This window comes from Danio rerio, chromosome 14, assembly GCF_052040795.2.
Source record: "Danio rerio strain M-AB ecotype USA chromosome 14, GRCz13ab, whole genome shotgun sequence".
Classification (NCBI taxonomy): domain Eukaryota; kingdom Metazoa; phylum Chordata; class Actinopteri; order Cypriniformes; family Danionidae; genus Danio; species Danio rerio.
This window is the reverse complement of record NC_141034.1, coordinates 37,252,019-37,274,050: the sequence shown is the minus strand read 5'-3', so window position 1 is coordinate 37,274,050 and position 22,032 is coordinate 37,252,019. Positions and strand designations below refer to the sequence as shown.

General features: G+C 38.4%; 2 protein-coding genes across 42 annotated transcripts in view; one reads left to right on the top strand and one right to left on the bottom strand.

The window, feature by feature from the left end:
* Positions 1-9,288, top strand: part of dlg3 (discs, large homolog 3 (Drosophila)) — a 152,005-nt gene extending 142,717 nt beyond the window's left edge. For all 32 annotated transcript variants that reach the window (XM_087281748.1, XM_087281745.1, XM_087281736.1 and 29 more), the window contains 7 exons: positions 3,702-3,743; positions 4,686-4,736; positions 5,531-5,632; positions 5,714-5,886; positions 6,022-6,131; positions 7,690-7,781; positions 7,899-9,288. In XM_087281748.1, coding sequence (XP_087137874.1) covers positions 3,702-3,743; positions 4,686-4,736; positions 5,531-5,632; positions 5,714-5,886; positions 6,022-6,131; positions 7,690-7,781; positions 7,899-8,005 — 677 coding nt within the window. In that variant the 3' untranslated portion in view covers positions 8,006-9,288. The remainder of the gene's footprint in view (positions 1-3,701; positions 3,744-4,685; positions 4,737-5,530; positions 5,633-5,713; positions 5,887-6,021; positions 6,132-7,689; positions 7,782-7,898) is intronic.
* tex11 (testis expressed 11) overlaps positions 1-22,032 on the bottom strand; it is a 47,628-nt gene that overhangs the window by 16,786 nt on the left and 8,810 nt on the right. For 2 of the 10 annotated variants that reach the window (XM_087281761.1, XM_087281764.1), the window contains 13 exons: positions 21,523-21,647; positions 21,295-21,380; positions 19,614-19,667; positions 19,496-19,536; positions 19,329-19,415; positions 19,151-19,221; positions 17,020-17,136; positions 15,577-15,649; positions 15,317-15,466; positions 13,836-13,944; positions 13,606-13,726; positions 13,077-13,244; positions 10,834-11,185 (listed from right to left, as the gene is read on the bottom strand). In XM_087281761.1, coding sequence (XP_087137887.1) covers positions 11,114-11,185; positions 13,077-13,244; positions 13,606-13,726; positions 13,836-13,944; positions 15,317-15,466; positions 15,577-15,649; positions 17,020-17,136; positions 19,151-19,221; positions 19,329-19,415; positions 19,496-19,536; positions 19,614-19,667; positions 21,295-21,380; positions 21,523-21,647 — 1,274 coding nt within the window. In that variant the 3' untranslated portion in view covers positions 10,834-11,113. Of the gene's footprint in view, positions 1-4,836; positions 6,219-6,336; positions 6,426-6,588; positions 6,629-8,875; positions 9,846-10,833; positions 11,186-13,076; positions 13,245-13,605; positions 13,727-13,835; positions 13,945-15,316; positions 15,467-15,576; positions 15,650-17,019; positions 17,137-19,150; positions 19,222-19,328; positions 19,416-19,495; positions 19,537-19,613; positions 19,668-21,294; positions 21,381-21,522; positions 21,648-22,032 lie in introns of those variants that run through there. The other 8 variants (XR_015507638.1, XR_015507634.1, XR_015507636.1 and 5 more) reach the window with 8 other exon arrangements.

The window sequence follows — 22,032 nt, the reverse complement described above, 5'->3', positions numbered from 1 at the left end:
GAAACGAGGATGCACAAATAAGAAATGAGAAGCACCCGAGCTCTCAGAATATCAGCAGTGAACTCCGTCTCCAATCGGCGCACAGGGACAAAAAATATATAAATAGCCTAAATTAAACGCACTGTACTGTACAACTTTTTTTTTTATTGTAGCCTAATAGAAAACGCATTGACACATCATTTCAACATGCTGCTATTTAGCCTACTACTAAATGCCTATTTCACTTAATTTTTTAGTAAATAGATAGAATAATAAGTCATTTACATTATAGCCTAATAATATTTACATTTGTAGTTGTCCATAGCCATCCCAAAAACGTACCTGATTGCCTTGCACATCTAATTAATGGGCACAGTTTTTCGACTATTTTTTTTATTTTTTTGCTGTGGATGTTATTGAGCTTGTAGAAATCGGAAACAACACAGTTCTGCGACACAGATGAACCTTTATTGATATCTCTATCAGACAATACCTATTTTATATGCCAAATGAAACAACAGGCAGTAAAAAAAATATTAACATAAATATCTTAATGTAGGCTATAGTCGCATGCTTTGGCAAACAGTTGAAATTTTTTTAATAAAAACGTCATATCGTGCCTAAGCCTTGTAGGCTCAGTCACCCCCACAATTAGGAATTAAATTAGAAAAATAGATATGCCATTCCTCTTTGAGCGAACCTGACCAGGCTAAAGTGCATGTATGACAAGTGCCCCAATAACCCATGGACTTAGGATCATCCCCATTCTCCTCAAACTTGAAGCATAACGAAATACTACGCCATTAAATTTGCGACAAAGAAATTCTGGCAAAATAACCTTAGCCTCGGAACGTAAAAGCGAGGCCAACATGTCTAGAATAGAATAGGCTAAACCAATATGAACGTAAAATTATCAGCTGACCGAACTCAAAAGTTTATATTGAACATATGTGTAGCCTAAATAACATAGGCTAATTGGTTTAATATGCCTGACCTTAGGTCTAGTTTGATTTTTTCTTGGCACAATGCAGGAATAAAATAGCATCCACAGTGTCAGGATTCAGACGGGAGCGCCTGCATAGCCACTATAATGCGCCCTGCTGCACTGAAGGAGCGCTCGCTCGCAGCACTTGTTGCTGAAATGCATAGAATTCTCTTGGAAAGGTGCTGTAGTCGTGGGAATGCCTGGCCTTATTTCTCCCAAAAGGAAAGTAGATTTTTCTCTGCTGATCCGTCTATACGGAAGTTTGTAGAGGAATACTTCTGTACACTTCATCCAGAATTAGTGTATCCGATTCCTCCTCCCATTCTGTGAAGTCAGTCCTAGGCTTTTTCGTTGGTGCGCCAGCTATGAATATAAAAACAGTACAACCGCCCGCCACCCGCCCGAATTTAATTAAAATATTATTTTTTCGTAACGTCATCCGCCCAATCCGCGATTTATCCGCGGAGTCCGCGGCTATAACCGCCAACCGCGCATCTCTAGCAGACACTGCACTGTGCCACGTTTTTAAAATTAAAATACATTCCCTAGCAAACAAGTTTGTGTTTAATAGACGTCTAATATACATCTAAACCTAGACAGTTTGGCTAAAACATAGCTAAACTTTTGCTTTCAGTGAAAATCTAATAGACATCCAAGAATAGCCCAAAACTAGACAAGTCGTCAAATAGAGAGATTAGACAGACTTTGTGTCATCATTAATTTCTGTTTACTTGATGACTAGTCTAGTTTTAACCTACTCTTAGATGTCTAAGTAGATTTTCACTGACAGCCCAAATTTACTCTTGTTTTAGCCGAGACGACTGTTTACACGTCTATTAGACATCTTTTAAAAACAAAAAATGCTTGCTGGGTCTTTTATGAATGTGTGCATTCTGCTGTCGTCACTCTGTCTAATTCCAAGGGATCACTTCAAAATCTTTGCCCATTTCTATGAAAATAACAACGATATGGAACAAGTATAATGTAACATCCATAATTAGTTCATCATTTGCTTAAAGATTGCATCTTTTGACAAAATGCTTGTCTATGGCAAACTAACTAAGCTACTTTGTTTATTTTTGAAGTGAACTTTTGCACGTTTGCTGATTAGATGATCTATTTCTAACAGGTGCCGAGCTCCTTGTTTGATGTGCATCCGCCTTCAGCCCGTCTCTTTGCTCTTCTAGTCGCATTACTACATGCCATCTCCCTTATCACAAAGCTCATGACACACAACAAAAACAGCCCTGATCATGGCGTCCCGTCCTTTAGTTGTTGAGATTGTTGAAAACCGTGATTAAATGACATCACTGTTGGCCTGCTTGCAGCACTTCAAATTTCCTAATGGTGGTGCAAATTCAACTTTGAAAACCTAGCGAAAGCAAATTCTTTATTGACTCATATCAATGGAAAAAGAAAGTCATTACAGAGAGAAAAGTAGTTGTTGCATTTTGAAAGATTATAAAAGGCATCGTTTTATTTCATTTTTACTATTAAACTCCTAAATCCAATGTTCTTAAAGGGATAGTTCAACCCAAAATATAAACTACCTGACAAATATCTTTGTTGCTGATCTTTAGCTGATCATTTGGGGTCAGAAGTGGCTTATATGCCAGGCAAAGGCTTCTAGATTACACTTATTTTACCAAAATAAAATAGAATCATGCCTACCTGATACCTCAGGCTGTTGATGTCACCATCCACTCTGCAGATTTCTCGCACGCCCCTATACTGAATGTAACCCTGAACCATGATTTTTCTTCACCAAACTGGACTGATTTATATGAGAATCTTGGGTTCATGCAGATTCCAATAGGTGTTCTGCAGTATTTGTGATGATTGGGATGCAGTTCAACAGATGATTCATCTGAAAAATTTACCTTCTACCACTTTTCCAAATGATCAACTTGAAGTCAAGATATTATTTGTTGTTCCTACAACTGGGATCCATGACAAGACTTTTGTTAGGTAGTTTACTCTCAAGTGGTTCCAAAATTGTTTGTACTGTTGAACACAAAAGAAGATATTTTAAAGAAAGCAAAACCCCCAGAAACTATTTACTTCCAAAGTCGAAAAAAAACTAATACTATGGAAGTCAATTGTTTCTAGATTTCTTCAAAACATCCTCTCTTGTGTTCAACAGAAGAATGAAAGTCAAGTGAAGGGCGAGTAAATGGTGACAGCATTTTCAGCTTTGGGTGAACTATCCCTTCAATAAAAGAGAAAGTGGGTGGCAGAAGTCTTCACAGCCAGCTGGTACTGGGCAGGATTGAGTGTGTTTAATGTTTGAAGTATCCCAGCACTATCATGTTGTCAGTGTATCTAAGAGATGTTGGTTATTTGATTCCTGTAAGGAACCCAACACTGGCTTGTTTACTTTGGCATGAGGAGCGGTATCACTGTCTGATGAACCCAACACTGGCAAGGTCATAGGAAACGCTCAGCACAGAATCTAAGATCAGTGAGACCGTAGGAAAAGGAAATACTTAATTTGCTATTGCTGCCTCATCCTACCATTTCCTTTCTGAGGAAACGGCAGCCATTTACGGGCCCAAAAGTTCTTTTCTGTTTATTTCCCCCCCTTCTTGACTAAGCCTTTTCTATTCTTGGCATGATGGTACGGGAGGGTGTATAGTTTTGACCTGAGCTGGGATTGATATACCGTTAAACTTAAAAATGAAAGTGTGCATTGTGGCATTTCTAAACCTCCTCCTCCTCCTCCTCCTTTCATTCACAGAGTGCTTGACGTCCAACACCAGTGACAGTGAAAGCAGCTCCAGTAAGTGGCTCTAAATGTGCATTAGCTTAAGCTTTTCATTATGTACTATGTTAAGTCTGTCCCAGTGTCAGTGTTGCCAGATTGGGTGGTTTTAAATTTGATTGTGCCAGTAAAAAATGTCATTGGTGGGTTGACAAAATTTGGGCAGTTTTGAAACGTAAATTTTATATGCAACTTTTTAAACAAAACATAACTGTGTGCTCCTCCATGACTAGTGCGTAGCAAGAGGAAGTGAAGAAAAGTTGTATCAAAACTTGACTCCATGGACAAATCTGACTCCCCTTCATGTGCACGCGCATCACGAAGCGCCTGGTTTATTGTCACACTTTCATTGATAATTTTTTCCCGCAATTGACAGCAAGAACAAAAATGGAAGCATTGTCTGCTAGGCAAGCAGCACCTAATTATGTTAAAAAGAATTAAAACGCCAAATGTGACGAATTTATACCCCATTTTGAAAGTAAAACATACTCTAATAGGGAGTGTAATCTACACGTCAAGTGCAGTGTGTAGTTGAGGATGTGTTTCAATTTGATCTGGTTATATTGTGGTTCTGCGAGTGCTGGTGTTGGTTGCTTTATGGTTAAAAAGTATGACAGTTACAGTAACTTAATTAATTTAGATTTAAATAAATTAAAATTAAATAATTAACCTTATATTTTGGATTTTTGTTTTGCGTTTGGGCTGGAAAAAGTCAGCTACAGTATATCTGGCAACACTGCCCAGTGTAATCCGCTGAGGTGCGGCATTCCATTTGATCATTTTCATGCCATTAACTTTAAGTGCTTGAACAAAAAAATAAAAACAATGATTCATGGATCTTGTCATGTGACCTGCACGTTCATTCCAGTGATAATTCAAGTGGATTGTTTTTGTATTAAATGGTGAAGAATGAAACCTTTCTGTTTCAAATGGATACTTCTGTCATTTCTCCTCATGCAGAGGGTCAGGAAGACACAATTCTCTCATATGAGCCAGTAATTCGACAGGAGAGTGAGTATACATATGCCTTTTTCACTTTAGCTGTTTTTTTTTTTTAAAGTTTGAATCAAAATATTTGATTGGCAGCTCGATGAAAAAAGACTCAATTATTAATATTGGATATTAATGTGCATTTTATTCAAGCAAAAATGGTCATTTCATGTTTTTAGTTGAGCAGTCTCACTCTGACCCTTAATCCTAGTTAACACTCCCCACAATGCAACACGCGTCAAATTCCAGCAGTTGTTTGATGTATTAGTCACTGTGTACATGTGCTGTTCTGATCTTGTTTTTGCGTGGCTGAGCTACTGTATACATCACTGAAGTGAGATAAAAAATGTTTCTTGTCATTTTAAAAAGGTCATCTGTTTCAGAAGAATTGGAATCATTAGTGTGACTGTTTGAACTGAACTTTACAATTAAACGGGCTGCTTTTACTGCTGTATGTTTAAGATTTCTTTAAATGACTTGACCACTACATGATGGCTTTATTTATTAAGGTTAAGTGTAGGTCAAGTTAGTTGTCTTGCATTTGCATTTGCGCAAGATGTTGAATAAGCAGTAGGTCATAGTTGATATGCAAATATAGACGTCTCTGTTAACTAACAGTTTGTGAATAGTCTGTGTTTGCACTTTAGTTTTCATAAAAGCTCTGGTTGAACTGGCTAGAGAGCTTTATGTACTTGGGACACGCTACACAGAAAGAAATTCAAATCCTGTTTTCCATGTCCTCCATAATGAGAGCCAAAGAAATAATTCTCAAGGCTGGACGTTTTTGACCAACATTGATTTGGCTTTCTTTTCAGTCCATTACACAAGGCCTGTGATTATCTTGGGTCCGATGAAGGACAGAGTAAACGATGACTTGATCTCAGAATTTCCCCACAAGTTTGGATCCTGCGTTCCACGTGAGTATAATATAAAACAAAGCAAGTTAATCTTTCAGTGTTTTGGCAATACTTGTGAAATTAAAGATCATGATTCTTTAGATACAACTCGTCCTCGGCGAGAGAATGAGATGGACGGCCAGGACTACCACTTTGTGGGTTCAAGAGAGCAAATGGAGAAGGACATTCAGGACAACAAATTTATCGAGGCCGGCCAGTTCAACGAGAATCTGTACGGGACCAGCATCCTGTCTGTTCGGGCAGTGGCTGAAAGGGTCAGTGACTCCCTAGTGTAAACATGCCAGGGGATCCGCACTCCTGTTTAATCCTTCAATATTTTCCCTGTGGCAATTACTGTGAGCAGTGAAAGTGTGACACAGGATGAAAGGGTTTCTTTAATCCTGTTGTAGGGCAAACACTGTATCCTGGACGTGTCTGGGAACGCTATAAAGCGACTGCAGCAAGCACAGCTCTATCCAATCGCCATTTTCATCAAGCCAAAATCTGTTGAGGCCCTAATGTAAGTTGAAGATTTTGATTTCTACAACCATTAGGAGACTACCGATGACATGTCTTCCAGTAACTTTTTCTAAATAAACAAAATGCTCTGTTACTAGGGCTGCACAATATATCGTTTCAGCATCGATATCGCAATGCCTGGAGCTACAGAATTGTATTTAACTACAGTATTTATATGGAATTTATTGGATAAAAACATTTCTTACTTGGAATGTTTGTCTTGTTTCTAGTCCAGATATCTACATTTCAAAGCCAAAACAAGATTATTTCACTCACCCCACTGACGGATCACTCCCTTAAAACAAGCAAAAACACAATAAAAACTTCATTTACTCTTATTTCTTCTGATGGTGAAAACTAAACAGCATTTTAACATGATTTTTTTAATGTATTTGTACTAGAGACAAAACAAAGTAAGAAAAGCTTTTTTTTTGCATTGTGATTATTTATTTCTGTACCTGAATACTGTTGGACTCTCCAGAAAACCATCAAATACAGCTATTTAAACAAACAAACAAAAAAAAAAACGCATTATCAGCTTTTTCCAATATCGTTACAATATTTTCATTTGAAATTTCATAAAATTAAAAGTCATCAGGTTTCTAGAATAGAACAAATACTAAGGCCCAATCCCAATTCTATTTTTTAGCCCTACCCCTTCTTCCCCATGGCCTTTGAAACCGAGTGTGAAGGGGAAGTTCTTCAAATTTACCCATAAGGAATGAGACCGCACTACTACACATCATCATATGTCATCACAGTCTCTTCCTTCAAAGAGATCAACAATGGTGACTGCTGTAATTATTCTGGTTGCGTTATTGTTTGGTATTTATCTTCAGGAAATCACTGAAGGCAGCGATATCGTGTTATCATAGCGATATAATGTGGCAATAAGATCGTAACTGTACTGCGCATTTACACCATGGCCATATTCATTTATGTAAACACACAAAAACAACATTAACATTATAGCAGACACTGTAAAAAGCTCATTCCAAACCACTAGACTTTTCTGACAGGGTATTCCCGTGTCATTGATTGGCAGATGTGAAAGTATGTTGTGGAACTTGAAGCATTACGGTAAAACACAAATGCAGTTATAAATGTATTAAAACATGTGCTTGTTTGTTGTAAAAATTTGTAATAATAAAAAAGCATGCTAATTCGTGCATGTCCTGACTTCTGTGCGCAGCCATATTGCCGTTGTAGGTGGTGTATTCTGGGAAATTTTCTAACCCCTTGGTTTTGAGTGTGGTCCTGATCTCTGTTAGCCCCTTTCTCTTAGACCTATGTTTTCAAGCTAAAGAGAATTGGGACACTCCTTTATGTGAATGTGCAAAACAAGGGGTAAGGGGAAGGCGAAGGGGTAAAATTGGAATTGGGCCTAAATATTATCCAATGTCTACTAAATCCAGTAATTCCAAGCTAAGTGAGAATGCTTCCCAAGCAAAAGCTCCTCATTTTATTTTCCTAACTGTATACGTCACGCTGAACGAATAACTTTTTCCTCATGATTCTGTACTGCGGTGTGGGCTCATGCACTTCTTTGTGTTTAACAGGGAATTGAATAAGCGGCAGACGTACGAGCAAGCCAATAAAGTCTTTGACAAGGCAATGAAGCTGGAACAGGAGTTCGGAGAGTTTTTCACAGGTTTGTTTTTCTCTCTAATGTATTGATAGGAAAACTTATAGCACAGGCCCTCTGTTACTGTTTAACAGGAGTGAAGTGTACTGCAGTGTGACTAGTGTTCTTTCTGTCTCTCTACAGCCATAGTCCAGGGTGACTCACTAGATGAGATCTATAATAAAATCAAGCTGATCATAGAGGAGCAGTCAGGCCCTTACATCTGGATCCCGTCTGCAGAGAAGCTCTGAGCTGGCCGCCTCCACCTGACCCCCCCCGTACCCACTCCTACCCGACACCTTCCCTCCTTCACTGATATGTTTCATATCAAGTTTTAGTGTCATCATTATGTTACCCTCAAATGAAAATCGTCTTCTCACCATTACTGTGACTGTGCACACCCCTGCATGAGTTTCTCAGCAATTCCATTCAAGATTGGAAATGCCATTCCTAACGAAATCTTTTTGTCATGTAAAACAAACAAAAAAAGGGAAACCTGAGCGAATCATTTCGGACAAGATGAGAATGTCTTAACGAAGTGACTTCGGGGAGTTGGAGAGCGGGAACCTTGTATATGTTCACTGAAAAAGACATTGGAGGATGCTGTGCGAGGGTTTTCTACGAGGACTACGCCTGCTGACGGTACCGTCGCTGCTCGTGCTCATACGCAGAGAAACTTGTAAACTGATGGTGATCTTCAGTACTCACAAACCAGCTGGCTTCGATCGGCTGCCTGGCCGTTTGTATGTTCAGAGGCAGAACAAAATGGAAAACGGGGTTTGAAGAAATACATTTATATTACTGAAATCACATGGAAATAAAAATCCTACAGAGAGATTTTACTACATAATACGAAATGAATACGGTACACATTTTACACTTAACTAGAACTGTCTACTTGGAGGGCTGTTAGATTTCATTTACTTGTCTTTGGGTTTTTGTGTTCTTTCTTTCTTGTGGTTTTAGCTGCTCTGTATTAAAGATGGGGGGTAGAGAGGTGTAACTGGGCTCTCTGCAGACCACCAAACTGCCTTACGACGACGAGTAAACGCTTCTGTAAAATTTGTGGGGGGATCAATAATATTCAACCTATCAGTGCTTAGCGGGAGACTCAGTTTTAGTGCTGTTTGTGAGTTTCCCGTCCATCCTATTGGAGGCCTAACTTGTGAGTGCAATAGACTGAAGTGTCTTACCTCTGTAAAATCCTTTTCTTTTTTTCTTTTCTTTTTGCTTTGCTGTTTGTTTGTTTTTTTTTAACTTAAGCAAAATCCAATTTCGGCCACCATTGGAGTTGAAAAGCAGACAGCCCACTTGCACTTCCTCTGCCTTCCATGACTATATTCTCTTCAGACTGAATGGTAACAAGGTACTGTCCTGTTAGCTGCCCTGGAGTGCAGCCTTAAAACGGGTAGAATCAAGACAATAATTGTATTGGATGTCCTTCTTAATATTAAAGCGTTAGTGGAGCCTGAAATTGACAGTTTTCCCCAAGAACTCGACGATGGTTTGATTAAATCTGTTCTTTGTAATGACAGCTTTTAAATGATTTTTTTTCTTCGACTTTATTTCCGGGCTGATGTTTACTCCACTGTGTTGAGCCTTGTGCCGGGCGAGCTCGGCGAGCTCAGGAATCTGATGGAAAACTTTTTTTTTTTTTTTATCGATAAGCCACTAAAGGGCCGCAATCATATTGTGATCAAGTAGAGTATGAACTCAAGGGATGATTTCCAATCCTCTACCTGAACACCCAGACATGCTGAAATATTATACTTGTGTATTCTAAATATTTAGTCCTTTTTTTATTTGATACTTTGTAAGCACTGTGTCTTACATCAGTGTTCAGCCGGAGAGAACGGGATTGTGCTGGAACGGGACGGTGCTCACCGGTACAGAAGTACTTCCTTCAGTCTCTTGGCTCCCTCAAGAAGGCGATTCTTTGTTTCTGTATTGAGAAGTCTGGATCCCGTGTAAATGGAGGGATATCTATCCCTGTGGCCGCTCTCTCTTTCTCTCTCCCGCCCCCGACCCACAGGCATTTTCTAAACAGGTGCGCTCACCTGCCAAGCGTCTCTGCGAAATCAGCTGTCATACCTGTGTCAAAACCAGAGTTCAGGGAATAATCGAAGGGAACAGAGCCATTTATAAACTGCTTACAGACTGTTTTAATGGGTATGATAGCTGTAAAGTGTAAATATCGGCCCTCACTTGTGCTTCATGCATGTGTGATACAACTGGGACAAACATGTTTTTATAAATCACAAATGTCAGGTAAGTAAACTTTGAATTTATTCTGAGATTAATTAATTTCCATACAAATGTGCCGTAACGTTGCTATTTCTCTATAGAAAAGAAACTATCTTCAGCTGCCTATCGGAACATTTTTTTAGCGAGTCGGGAACTAGCTTCCCTACATTACGGCCTGTCTACTTGTGATATCTTGTGGAACTTGTCTGAGTGTATAGATGAAAAACCAATGTAAAAAAATTATATAAATATATATATATATAAATATCTATTTAAAGAGACATGCGGACAGCAACCCGTAGAGTGATATTAAAGTAAACCAGAAGCATAAATAACTCATTTAACGTAGATCTGGCCCTCTGCGGTGTCGAGCGGAAACGCAGCTGACCGTTCGCACCAATGATGCTGGTCAGCCATGTTGGTGAAGCCCAAAGAATTCATTGTACTATATTTCTACTGAAGTGGATTGAATGAGAGCAGCTCTGGTGTACTAATGAGGGTCTGTGCTATGGAAGGCATGAGCGTCAAATGGGGAGGGAAGGGTTCTGGTTTTGTCTTTTTGAGTGATGATGAGTTTTTGATGTGACAGCACACCTGTGCAGTAAGTGCTTGCAAATATGAACCCTCTGATTGTACAGAAGTGTCCTCCCCATGATTACAGGTGGTACAGCCTATCAGGACACAAGGAAAACCGCTCTTTTATATCCTGGTCAGGAGGGAACACAGTCCTACCATTTACTATTATTTTGTTTTATGTTGATTTTGTTTTTCTTTTCTTTTTTCTTTTTGGACTGGACAAGAGTTTATTTGTTTGGAAATAAACTATGTGACTCTGTTACGATTTCAATGCATGCATTTTTATTTTTTTGTATCGCAATGCATATGTTTCAACCCAGGACAGCTCAAACAGATAAGCAGATGACAGGTAATAAAATAAACCTGCCAATTAAATACTTCAGATTAAATTAATGCAACTTTTGGAACCATTTTATAACTGTGCAAACAAACCCTCAGATGAATTGTACATCTCTTAGCATCTCGGAGAAATTCACACTACATATTAAACACGTGCCGTCAGACCTGAGATCTCCATCTGCGACTGAATCCGCCATCATTCATTCCTCAATAATGAGATTCTTCTTGGCTTTATCCAGCCTGTCCAACACCTCACTGTACAGACCCGCCATCTGGGGAGACACATTTCAGCTATTTTATTCACACCTTGCCGCCTTGTCTTTTACCAAACCGCATGAACAAAACGTTTTTAATGAATATTATCTTGTGAATTCCTAGAACTCAGGATGAATTAATCACTGCCAAACTCGACTGGTTGAACTAAACTTCCCTACTGCAAGAAACTTTCTGCCCACATGGCTGAAACCAGCCTTTCTGCGCCAATCAAATGACCCACTGAGGGGCTGAAAAAGCTTTACTTGAGAGTATGAAGCAAACATGGCCTATTCCCAACTGTTACCTTAAACCCTTGCTCTGGCTTTGCTGCTTTGATGATCAGATAAAAGTACTAATTAAAGGGACAGTTCACCCAAAACTGAATTTTCTAAGACCCTGTTTACACCAATAGGTTTTAGTTTTAAAATGCATACATTTTGCTATGGTTTCGTCCATCCTACCCTAGAGTATTCAAGGCCCGAAAACGGAGCATTTTGGAAATGCTGAAGAGGCCAATTTGGTTTTAAAGCACTGCTGCTCCGTGTCAATGTGGATGGGGGACAACGGAGACATCTAAAAATGGGAGGCATGGCTGCAGACATTCTCCTCTCTGATTGGGCCTTTTTCTCAATATTAAGTAATATTAAGTTCAGTCTTGCATCCTTCTGTTCAAACTCCGCAAGTTTGATATGGAAAACAAACTCCCGAGGACACATCGGATAAATCATCAAAGGGAACAGTGTACTTTACAACCTCATTCACATCACCTTGTGTACGTTGTTTCACTTTCTTTACAATAAATTGAAAACATGATATTAGGAACTGCCTATTTTCATTATGATATTCGAAACCTACAAGACAGCAAAAATGTTGAGGCGTCGTGTAGCTACATATTTATATGAGTGTCGTCTTCATTGTATGTATATTTATAACAAAATGAAGCCTATAATATTACTGCCTCCTTTCATTTTCATTGAAAAATACGAACATGCCGTCTCTTACTGAATATCAATTGATAATAATCATAATAAATAAAAGTATAATTTTCAATAAGTTTATACAATATAGGAAATAAAGGCAAGCAGTAAGTCAAATGTGCAGAATCAGTGTACAAGGGTACATAAATAAACATATTAACTTATCTTTGTGCTCAGCCAAAACACGTTACCTGAGAACAAGTAATATATTCAAAAGACCAAAGAGGCGTTAGATAGAGACAAGATGAATTAAATATTACATTTAACAACTATAGTGAGATGAGATCCAGCGATATATCCTTGATGAACTGTCCGACGTGCACTGCTCCCACCTGGGTAGATGTGCTCAAAGCACTCGCTGACTGCCTGGAGCTCAGATCTCCGCATTCCAGAGTGTGTGTGATAACGTGATGTGCGTTTTCAGCGGTGTAGTGTGGACGAAGATCTTTTCAGAACTGCTAAGTGAAACGTCAGTGTGGACGCAGATTGTTGTCAATCTAAAACATCATTTTAAAACTAAAACCAATAAGGTTTCTAACGTTTCTCGCAATATCATCTTTTGTTTTCGACAGAAAAAGGACTTACTCATAAAGGTTTGGAACCTCTTGAGACAGTAAATGGTGAGTTAATTTCATTTTTGGGTGAACTATTCCTTTAAGGGCACAAAGCAGTGTATTGGGGGCACTTGTGAAGACCTTTGTGGAAGATAAAATGCTGAATGCATGGCTCCTGGAAGGCCAACATCCTGAGTTTACCTCCAACACACCGGCCTTCATGTTGTAAAGACCCGACACAGGTTTTATTTATGGTTGAGGGTGAAGTCTGCCAGGAACAAGTTTAGACAGGTGAGGTGTGGCGTTTGGGATTGTGGCAGTGAAATGTGTCACCTTGTGCCGAGTGTTCAAATGGCTGTACGGTGAGAGGCACATACCTGAGTTTGATAGCTGTCCTGCAGAGAGCCCAGATACCTCAAGAAGCTCATTCCCAGCCCACACCACCTCTCTGCTTCAGGGTATTGGGCCAGACTGTAGAGCAGGATTCCTGTATTCCACGCTCGGGTCAGCAGCCACAGGATCTCCAACTCCGGAAAGTCCTCGGTCTGTGATAGAAAAGAGATATGATGGAGGAATGGTTTGGTCTAAACGCTGTAATTATAGCTGCAGAATTATAGAATGCTATTCAATATCAATGGTGTCTTGAAGGTCACGAATTGAGAATAGCAGCCTGATGCTTATGCAAGTTTTCTGCAACGCTAGTCCAAGATAAAAGATACAGGCGAGATCTTCAAATTAGCATCCAAATTGGCAGGAAGAGGCTGGTGAATGGAGCATCTGCTAACTGAGGCATAACTAAAAGCCCATTGACAGAAACAGGAGATTCTTTCAAAGATGGGGATAATTGCGGGGCTGAGCTGCAGCGGGTCGTGTGTGATGCCTGCTGAGTCACCGTAACCAACTCACTGCAGTTGCTATGAGGGAAAGAGCTTCCTCATAGTAGCCCCACACTTCCTCCAACACGCAAGGCTGAACCTCGGACACACCGTTCGGCAGGCTCAGCTGAATCAGGCTGTGTAAACAGTTACTAACACACACACACACACATGAGTATATGGTGTGTGTCACATGAGAAACAGTTTAATGTATTTTGTTATGTGTCATTGTGTAAGTAGCAAACACTGAGCTCGTCTGACCTGCAGCGCATGAGGTCCACCTGTGGTTGTTTTCTGTGCAGAGACAGAGCAATCTTCAGTGCTTTCTTACAAAGTACCGGGTAATGGGCTGGTGGTTCCATTGCCAGCACTGTAGACACAAAGAACAGAACTATCAGATCAGATCCAGCCGTTTTGTACAATAGGGGTTCCCAAAGTTTTTAGCTCACAACCCTTACAATTACAATGCCAGTGACTTGTGACCCCCAGTATCCTCTGAGGTGGTTTAAATATGCTGTATAAATCGTACACACTGGCTCAAACATACCAATAGGCCCAAATCTAATCATCATTTAATTTTGGAGAACGCCACTTGGAGACAATCCTCCATGTTCATTTGTGGCTTGTGTTTATTTTTAATGTACGTGAGTGCTGTAAAGGTGTCAGAAGGTTTAATCTGGTGCCATAAAATCAATGTGCTGTGTGTTTAATATAACATAATCACCCCAGGGGTGGCAGAAATGAAACGCTGATGGATTTGTATTTGCATTTTTTAAAAAAATTTTTTTAGGAGTTTTAAACTTTAATGGATAGAATTGTACAGAGAATCAACTGTATGATTAATTAAAAAATAACTATAAACATTGATTTATATTAACTAATAAAATATAGATTTTTTTAATTGTGTAATGAACTTATAACAATACTCAAGCTGCACCTGTTTTTGCCTCGATTTGCTCACCAATGTCTTCTGCATTGTCCAGTATCTGAGGAGTGTCAGTTTTTATATTTTTAAATCTGATTCAGTCACAGCACTTCATTTCAGTTTGCTTTTTTGTAGCTTAGCAATAAAAACAAACAAAAAAAGCTTACATTAAATTAGAAACGAGGATCTCTGTAAAAGACTCCAGCCCTGCCCATCATTCTTACTCTCTTCTCAGATGGGATGGTGGGCCAAATCACAGGTTATCATGGGCCAATTTTGGCCCGCAGGCCCTAGTTTGGGCATCTCTAGTCTAAAGACATGCGCTACAGGTGAATTGGGTGAATAAAACTTGTCGTAATTTATGAGTGCGTGTGTGAATGTGAGAATGTATGGAGGTTTCCCAGTACTGTGTTGCTGCTGTGTAAAACATATGCTGGAATAGTTGGTTGTTCATTCTATTTTGACTACCTCTGATAAATCAAAGACTAAGCTGAAAGAAAATAAATGAATTAAAGTATGATTTAAAACAAAAACAACTCCAAACTTTTGAATAGTAGAGTATATCCATACACAGAGCCAATAGTTGATTATCCATTAGAGCATAGGTCTCAAAATCCTGGAGGGCCACAGCTCTGCAGTTTTGCTCCAACCCTAATCAAACACAGCTGATCCAAATAATCAAGGTGTTCAAGACTACTAGAGAATGTTCAGCTGGTGTGATTTTGAGGTGGTTGGAACTAAACTATGCAGAGCTGCGGCCCTCTAGGAATTAAATTTGAGACCACTGCATTAGAGGGTTATGTCTTGAGAAGCTGACCTGCGATCACTTCTAACAGCTTGGTCTCGATGTTATCCAGCTCCAAAACTGATTCAAGCACAGTCTCCAGTTTTGGATCATTTAATTTGGCCCGAGCCTCAAACTCATAGAGCAGCAACAATGAGTCTGTTTTGTCTTGAGAAGAAATGCCTAATGAAGAAACAACATGTTAAAAAAAAGTGATTATGGTCCTTGTTAATTTGGAGAAACAGGTAGAAGTTAATTCTGCCTACGTAAAATAATTGAAGCAGGAAATGCACCTGATGTTTTGATGGTGGTCCAAATCTCTTTACAGAGTTGAATGTTTTCTAGAGTCTGGGTCAGCAGCTCAGTCTGAAAGTAAAGGAGATGTTTTAAACTGCGCCCTCTGCTGGTTAACTGCATGAATGGTGAAAACTGAAATGGGAGAGAGTTTATCCCTTACAGGGATAGTTACAACACATCCTCAACTGAACACAAAGTAAGATATACTGAAGAATGTTGGGAAAAAAACAACCATTGACTCCCATACTAATTGTGTTCCAGATATGGATGTGAATGGCTGATTTTTTCCACAACATTCTTCAGTATATTTTGTTTAAAAAGAAGAAAGTAAGGCGACACGGTGGCTCAGTGGTTAGAACTGTCGTCTCACAGCAAGAAGGTCGCTGGTTTGAGTCCCTGCTAGGTCAGTTGGGATTTCTGTGTGGAGTTTGCACATTCTCCCTGTGTTGGCATAGGTTAGCTCCGTTTGCTCCAGTTTCCCCCACAGTCCAAAGACAAGCACTACAGGTGAATTGGGTGAACTAAATTGTTTTTAATGTGTGTGTGACTAAGCCAAAGGTAAATTAATGAATGGATGAAGAAGAAAGTAATCCATAAACGTTTTATTTCTATTATTTTTTTATTGTTAAGCCCATAAACAGTGTATACAATTTATACATACATCAACAAATGGGCAGATCATCTTTAACAATGAAGAAAAAGTAATCCATAAACATTTAGGAGCATGATTTATTTTTGACTAAAAGGTCTCCAACTATCAAACCCAATTTTATTGTTTCATTTATTCAATTATTTTCTTTCTGGCTTAGTCCCTTTATTAATCTGGGGTTGCCACAGCAAAGTGAACCGCCAACTTATCCATCACATATTTTATGCAACGGATGCCCTTCCAGCTGCAACTCATCACTGGGAAATACACCCATTCACTCTCATTCAGTCATACAGTACGGACAATTTAGCTTACCCAATTCACCTACAGCGCATGTATTTGGAATGTGGGGGAAACCGGAACACCCTGAGGAAACCCACGCCAATACAGGGAGAACATGCACACTCCACACAGAAATGCCAACTGACCTAGCTGAGGCTTGATCCAGTGACCTTCTTGCTGTGAGGTGATCATGCTACCCACTGCACCACAACAAAGCCCTCTTATTGTTTATGGACATATTAAATCTTTAAATAATACTATTTTAATATTGCAACCTAAGGTCTCAATTGTTTTATATATTAACTATACTTTTTTCAGATTTTTAAATAAATTACACTTTGTAGTTTATAAAACAGCAATAATATGCATTAAATAGATCAATTTTCTGAATTTATGTGGTAATATGTTTCTTCAGTCTCCCTTATGTTATGTGAAACGCCTCTTGGCTTCTGTTGATTGTTTAGTCAGGTGAAGAAGATGAAGTGCTATAAATGAGTGAGTGAAGCACCTGTTGCTCAGTGTGATCAGAGCTCCTGCAGATCTCCAGAGAGGCGGCAGCAGACATCAGCAGGCACGTCTTCTGCCCCATCAACACAGCTCGGTCTGGAGCACACAGCTGTGAAAGCTGCACATCACACGTTCACTGTAACTACACCTCACTGAAGCTGCAGTGTCAGCGTGTGGATTGCTGTTAGCACAATTATGACCTAGCATACAGTTACTAGGTGTATCATCCTGCTGGAAGTAGCCATCACAAGATAAATAAACTGTGGTCATAAAGAGTTGGATGTGGTCAGCAACAATACACAGGTAAGCCGTGGCTTTAAACAATGCTCAATGATTAGTGCTAAAGGGCCCAAGGTATGGCAAGAAATCCCTCACACTACTACATCACCACAGCATGCTAAATTAATACTTGCTTTCAATCTATTGAGTTGCTGCCATGTCATTGGCTGATTATAATTTGCCTTATTCAGCAGTGGAATAATAAGTGTAAAGCATCTGGAGAATATACTCCATATATTAGCAACTAACTTGCACACTAAAAGATACATTTTTGCTGATACATAATAAAATGTCTTTGTAAATATCATTTAAAGTTGCTATGAAACAGAAGTTAATATTGTCCTTTTCCCCATATTGTTATGTACATACAATAGATACAGTAATGAAATAAATGAGCAGAAAAAAATAGGGCTATGCATGAATAAATCCATTGAGGACCGATAGGATCATTGAAAGATGGGCATTGCTAAGAAAATTAAGTAACATTGCTGAATAGATGCAAGCAGAGCATACATGAGACATGAATGGCATTCCATGTGACCAGAAGTGAAGAAAAGTCACTTTGAGAGGGGAGGGAAGTTTATGGTATTTGATAAAGATTATGAAGGCAAATGATTTTTACTAAATAATAAAGTGCACAGAAACATCATTTATAAGAAGAACCACTATATAAAAATATTAAAATAAGAAGAGCTCATTTAAATTTCATGGTGATTTAAGCTCCATGCACAAATGTTTTAAAATCAGCATCCTGGCTTTGCAGCCTTCAGAATTTATATTGTTTTGATTGAAAAATGATGGCCAGGGTGGCATTTTAAGTACATAATTATGTGTATACGTGAGCATCCTACACATGTACAGTGTGTGCACTCACTGATAATAGAAATATGTTGTTCACTGTACACATGCCTTGAGTTTCTTGTACACTACCTGACAAAAGTCTTGTCGCCTATCCAAGTTTTAGCAACAACAAATAATATATTAACTTCTAGTTGATCATTTGGTATCAGAATTGGCTTATATGAAAGGCAAGGGCCTGTAGATTATGTGTATTTTACCAACATAAAGTATTATCATGCCTTGATTTTTAGTTATTTAATTAGGACAGTAAGGTCTAACTTAGCTTAGACAAACGTCTTGTCACTTAACAGAAATAATGTACAGTATAGAATATAAAGTCATGGTGCAGTGGAAAAAGAATGAATATTGTGTATGATTCTTATGAGCTTGGAGGACTCCATCCATCCACCTCTACAATGACTCAAATAACTCATTAATAAAGTCATCTGGAATGGCAAAGAAAGCGTTCTTGCAGGAGAACAAGATGCAGTTGTCAATCAAGATTATTTGGATTCCTCTTCGATGCCTCCTCCATCTTACCCCAGACATACTCAATCTTGTTCATATCTGGTGACTGGGCTGGCCAATCCTGGAGCACCTTGACCTTCTTTGCTTTCAGGAACCTTGATGTGGAAGGATAATTTTTCTCTCCTGTGGTTTGTAATGTAATGGGCAGCACAAATGTCTTGATACCTCAGGCTGATGATGTTTTCATTTACTCTGCAGATCTCTTGCATGCCCCCATACTGAATGTAACTGATGTGACTGATTTCTATGAGAATCTTGGGTCCATGCGCATTCCAGTAGGTGTTCTGCAGTATTTGTGATGATTGGGATGCAGTTCAACAGATGATTTATCTGAAAAATCTACCTTTTACCACTTTCCAAATGATCAACTTAAAGTCGAGTTATTATTTGTTGCTCTTACAACTGGGATATACAACAAGGTTTTTGTCAGGTAGTGTATAAAAAAAGTATAGGCAGGGCTTATGAGGGACTGTATCTTAACTTACTTGAAACGAGAGAAGAAAGAAATCCTTCATCCGAACAGGACTGTGCTCACACTGAAGGGCAGAGTTCCATGCTGAGAGTCAGAAAGACAGCCAATTTACAACACATGCACATTCAATCAAACATAACTACCAATAGACAAATATTTCTCAAACTGTTGGAGGTTTATAAAAAGAGCACCAATTCTCCTGAACCAGTTAGCATCTTCTGAACGCTGCTCTGCTCTCTGACCAGGAATATGGCAGACTTGTGATAATTTCTGAAGAGCTGTAAATTTAGTTACAGTATTGCATAAATCAGAGCAGACATAAAACAGCAGTGTAAAGACAAATGATGGTAAAGCCTACCTGTTTTTAGGTATGACAAGAGGATATCCAAGCTGGCATTCCTGTTTTAGAAATAGATGAAGTGAGACAAAGGGAGCTGCTGAGTTTGTCAGAATTTCTGTACCACTGATCTACTAACCTGTTTTCCTCGCTGATGTTTTCCAGTGTTGAAAGAGCAAGTCGCACTAAACACCTGAAAAAACATTGGCCCAGATTTTCTAACAGCTTGAGCCAGCACAAACCCTCTTGTGAATAACGCTAAATACAGGTGTAAACAGGGTCTAAACTTGAGCTTGTCTACTTTTGCAGAGTAAATGCTTATAATTGCTCATGATGGAATCAAATGTTATTGAAGGGATAGTTCACACAGAATTAAAATTTTCCCACCATTTACTCACACTCAAGTTTCTTTCTTTTGTAGAATATAAAATAAAACTGAATAAAGCTGGAAAAAACAGCCATTGACATCCATACTAGTAAAAAATATATACTATACAAGTAAATGGCTGTTTTTTTCTACTATTTATCAGTATGCATATCTTCCTTTTGTGTTTAACAGAAGAAAGAAACTCTAACAGGATCTGAACAAGTTGTTCAAATGATGGCAGGATTTTTATTTTTGGGCGAACTATCCCTTTAAACAACCCCAAAAGATAACAAATGATTGGTATGGGCCGAGATATAATAAGTTTTGCAGAGTTTACTATGCTGTACCAAAACTGATTATGATCAAAATCATACTTGTCATTCACATCCTTTTTATTCGCTCGCTTTTTGCTCAATTGTTAGCCACATAACATGGAATTATTCAACACTACTTATGCATCACAATCAATTCTATGGAACAAAACCAATGCAAACATTATTGAAATAAAAAGCTTGTCGGACAGCACAAACTGAAAAAAGATAATACATTGAATTAACAAGTGCTTGCATTTCAGTGACTTTAACTGCCAGGGTTTGCCATTTTAGGTCTTGAAATTAGACATAGCTGTTTATTTAAGCTGTAAATATTTTAATTTAAAACACATTTTCATACTTAAATTCAACACTTCATATTCAACCTTCAAAATATTCAGTTATGTTTAAATCTACGAAGTATAATATTCAAAGGGCAATTTTCAGTTCATTTTATTTCCGATCAAAAATTCACTTCTTTTACACAATTCCATATGTAAAGCAATTTTAGTACACAGAAAAGAAATTTATAAATGTAAGGAATTATTATTATTATTATTATTATTTCAGTGGTTCAAATTCAGCTGTTAAAATTCAACATTACATCCGGAAACTGCAGGAAAAGCAAAAGATTGCAGATTGAAATCTTAAATTGCTCCATCTTTACCTGCTAGTAAAAAAAGCAGAACTCTGGAGATGGTTAGTCTGCAATCTATTGCTTTGAGCAACTTATAAATTTAAACAGAACTGAATACTTTGGAGGTGAAATCTGGAAGTTGAAAATGAAGTATTGAATTTAAGTGAAAATGTATTTTGAATTGAAATATTCACAGCTTAAATAAACGATGTAAATAAATGTTAATTTACTTAATTACAAACCCCTGCAATTCAAGTCATTGAAATGCAAGCACTTGTTAATTCAATGTATTATTTTTTTCAGTTAGTGCTATCCGACAAGCTTTTTATTTCAATACTTTTGGCATTGATTTTGTTACATAGTATGCCCCTTTAAAAGTGTTGTTAACCACTTGTGATCAAATGACTGAAAATATATGTCATTACCAAATGGGAACCGGAACACTGATGTAAAAAATTATAGTGTAAAGCTCACGGTCAAAGGTTAGAGTTAATGTGTGACTGACCTCAAAGCAGTGAGGGTTTGAGGAACATCTTCTGAGTGTTCACACAGAGTCTCCAGGGCTTTAATGGCTGTTTCCTGTTGCTCATGCTGCAGTAAAAAGTCACTTTGGTGAAAAGTACTTCAGACATACAGGCAATTAAGCCCCCAAACCTTCCTTTGTGCCATTTATTAATTTAAAATAAACCGGATAAATATTCAGAAGAATTAAATATGGTTTAATAAAACGAACCTCAAGGGCGATCTGTGCTGCCAGGCTGAGGAGGTTTGCTGCTGCGTTCTCAGTCACAAGAAGTCTGTCCTCACTGCTAACTGGAGCTTTAGCCAGAATGCCAATCCCTCTCAGAGCCGCAGCAGCTTATTAACACACCAAAGACAGATGTTCACCTTTAAATTACATTTTTAAAGGGATTTTTGGGGCTGAGTTTAGGTGAATTTTTTCGAATTTGACTTATTGTTGTGACAAGAAAATTAATTTTCATAAGCCCTGACTTCAGTCTTCAGAGTTGCATGATCCTTCCGAAATCATGCGACTTGCTGACTGTGATGAATATGCTCAAATTATAATTACCAATGCTGCAAAAAGTGCTGCTTCATGTTTTGGGAAAATGACATGCTTTTATTTTTAGGATACATTTCTATATATAGAAAGTTCACAACAGCTGCATTTATTTGAAACAGAACTCTAGTGTAACATTATAAGTGTCTTTACTCTATTTATTCTTTGCTGAATAAATGCATT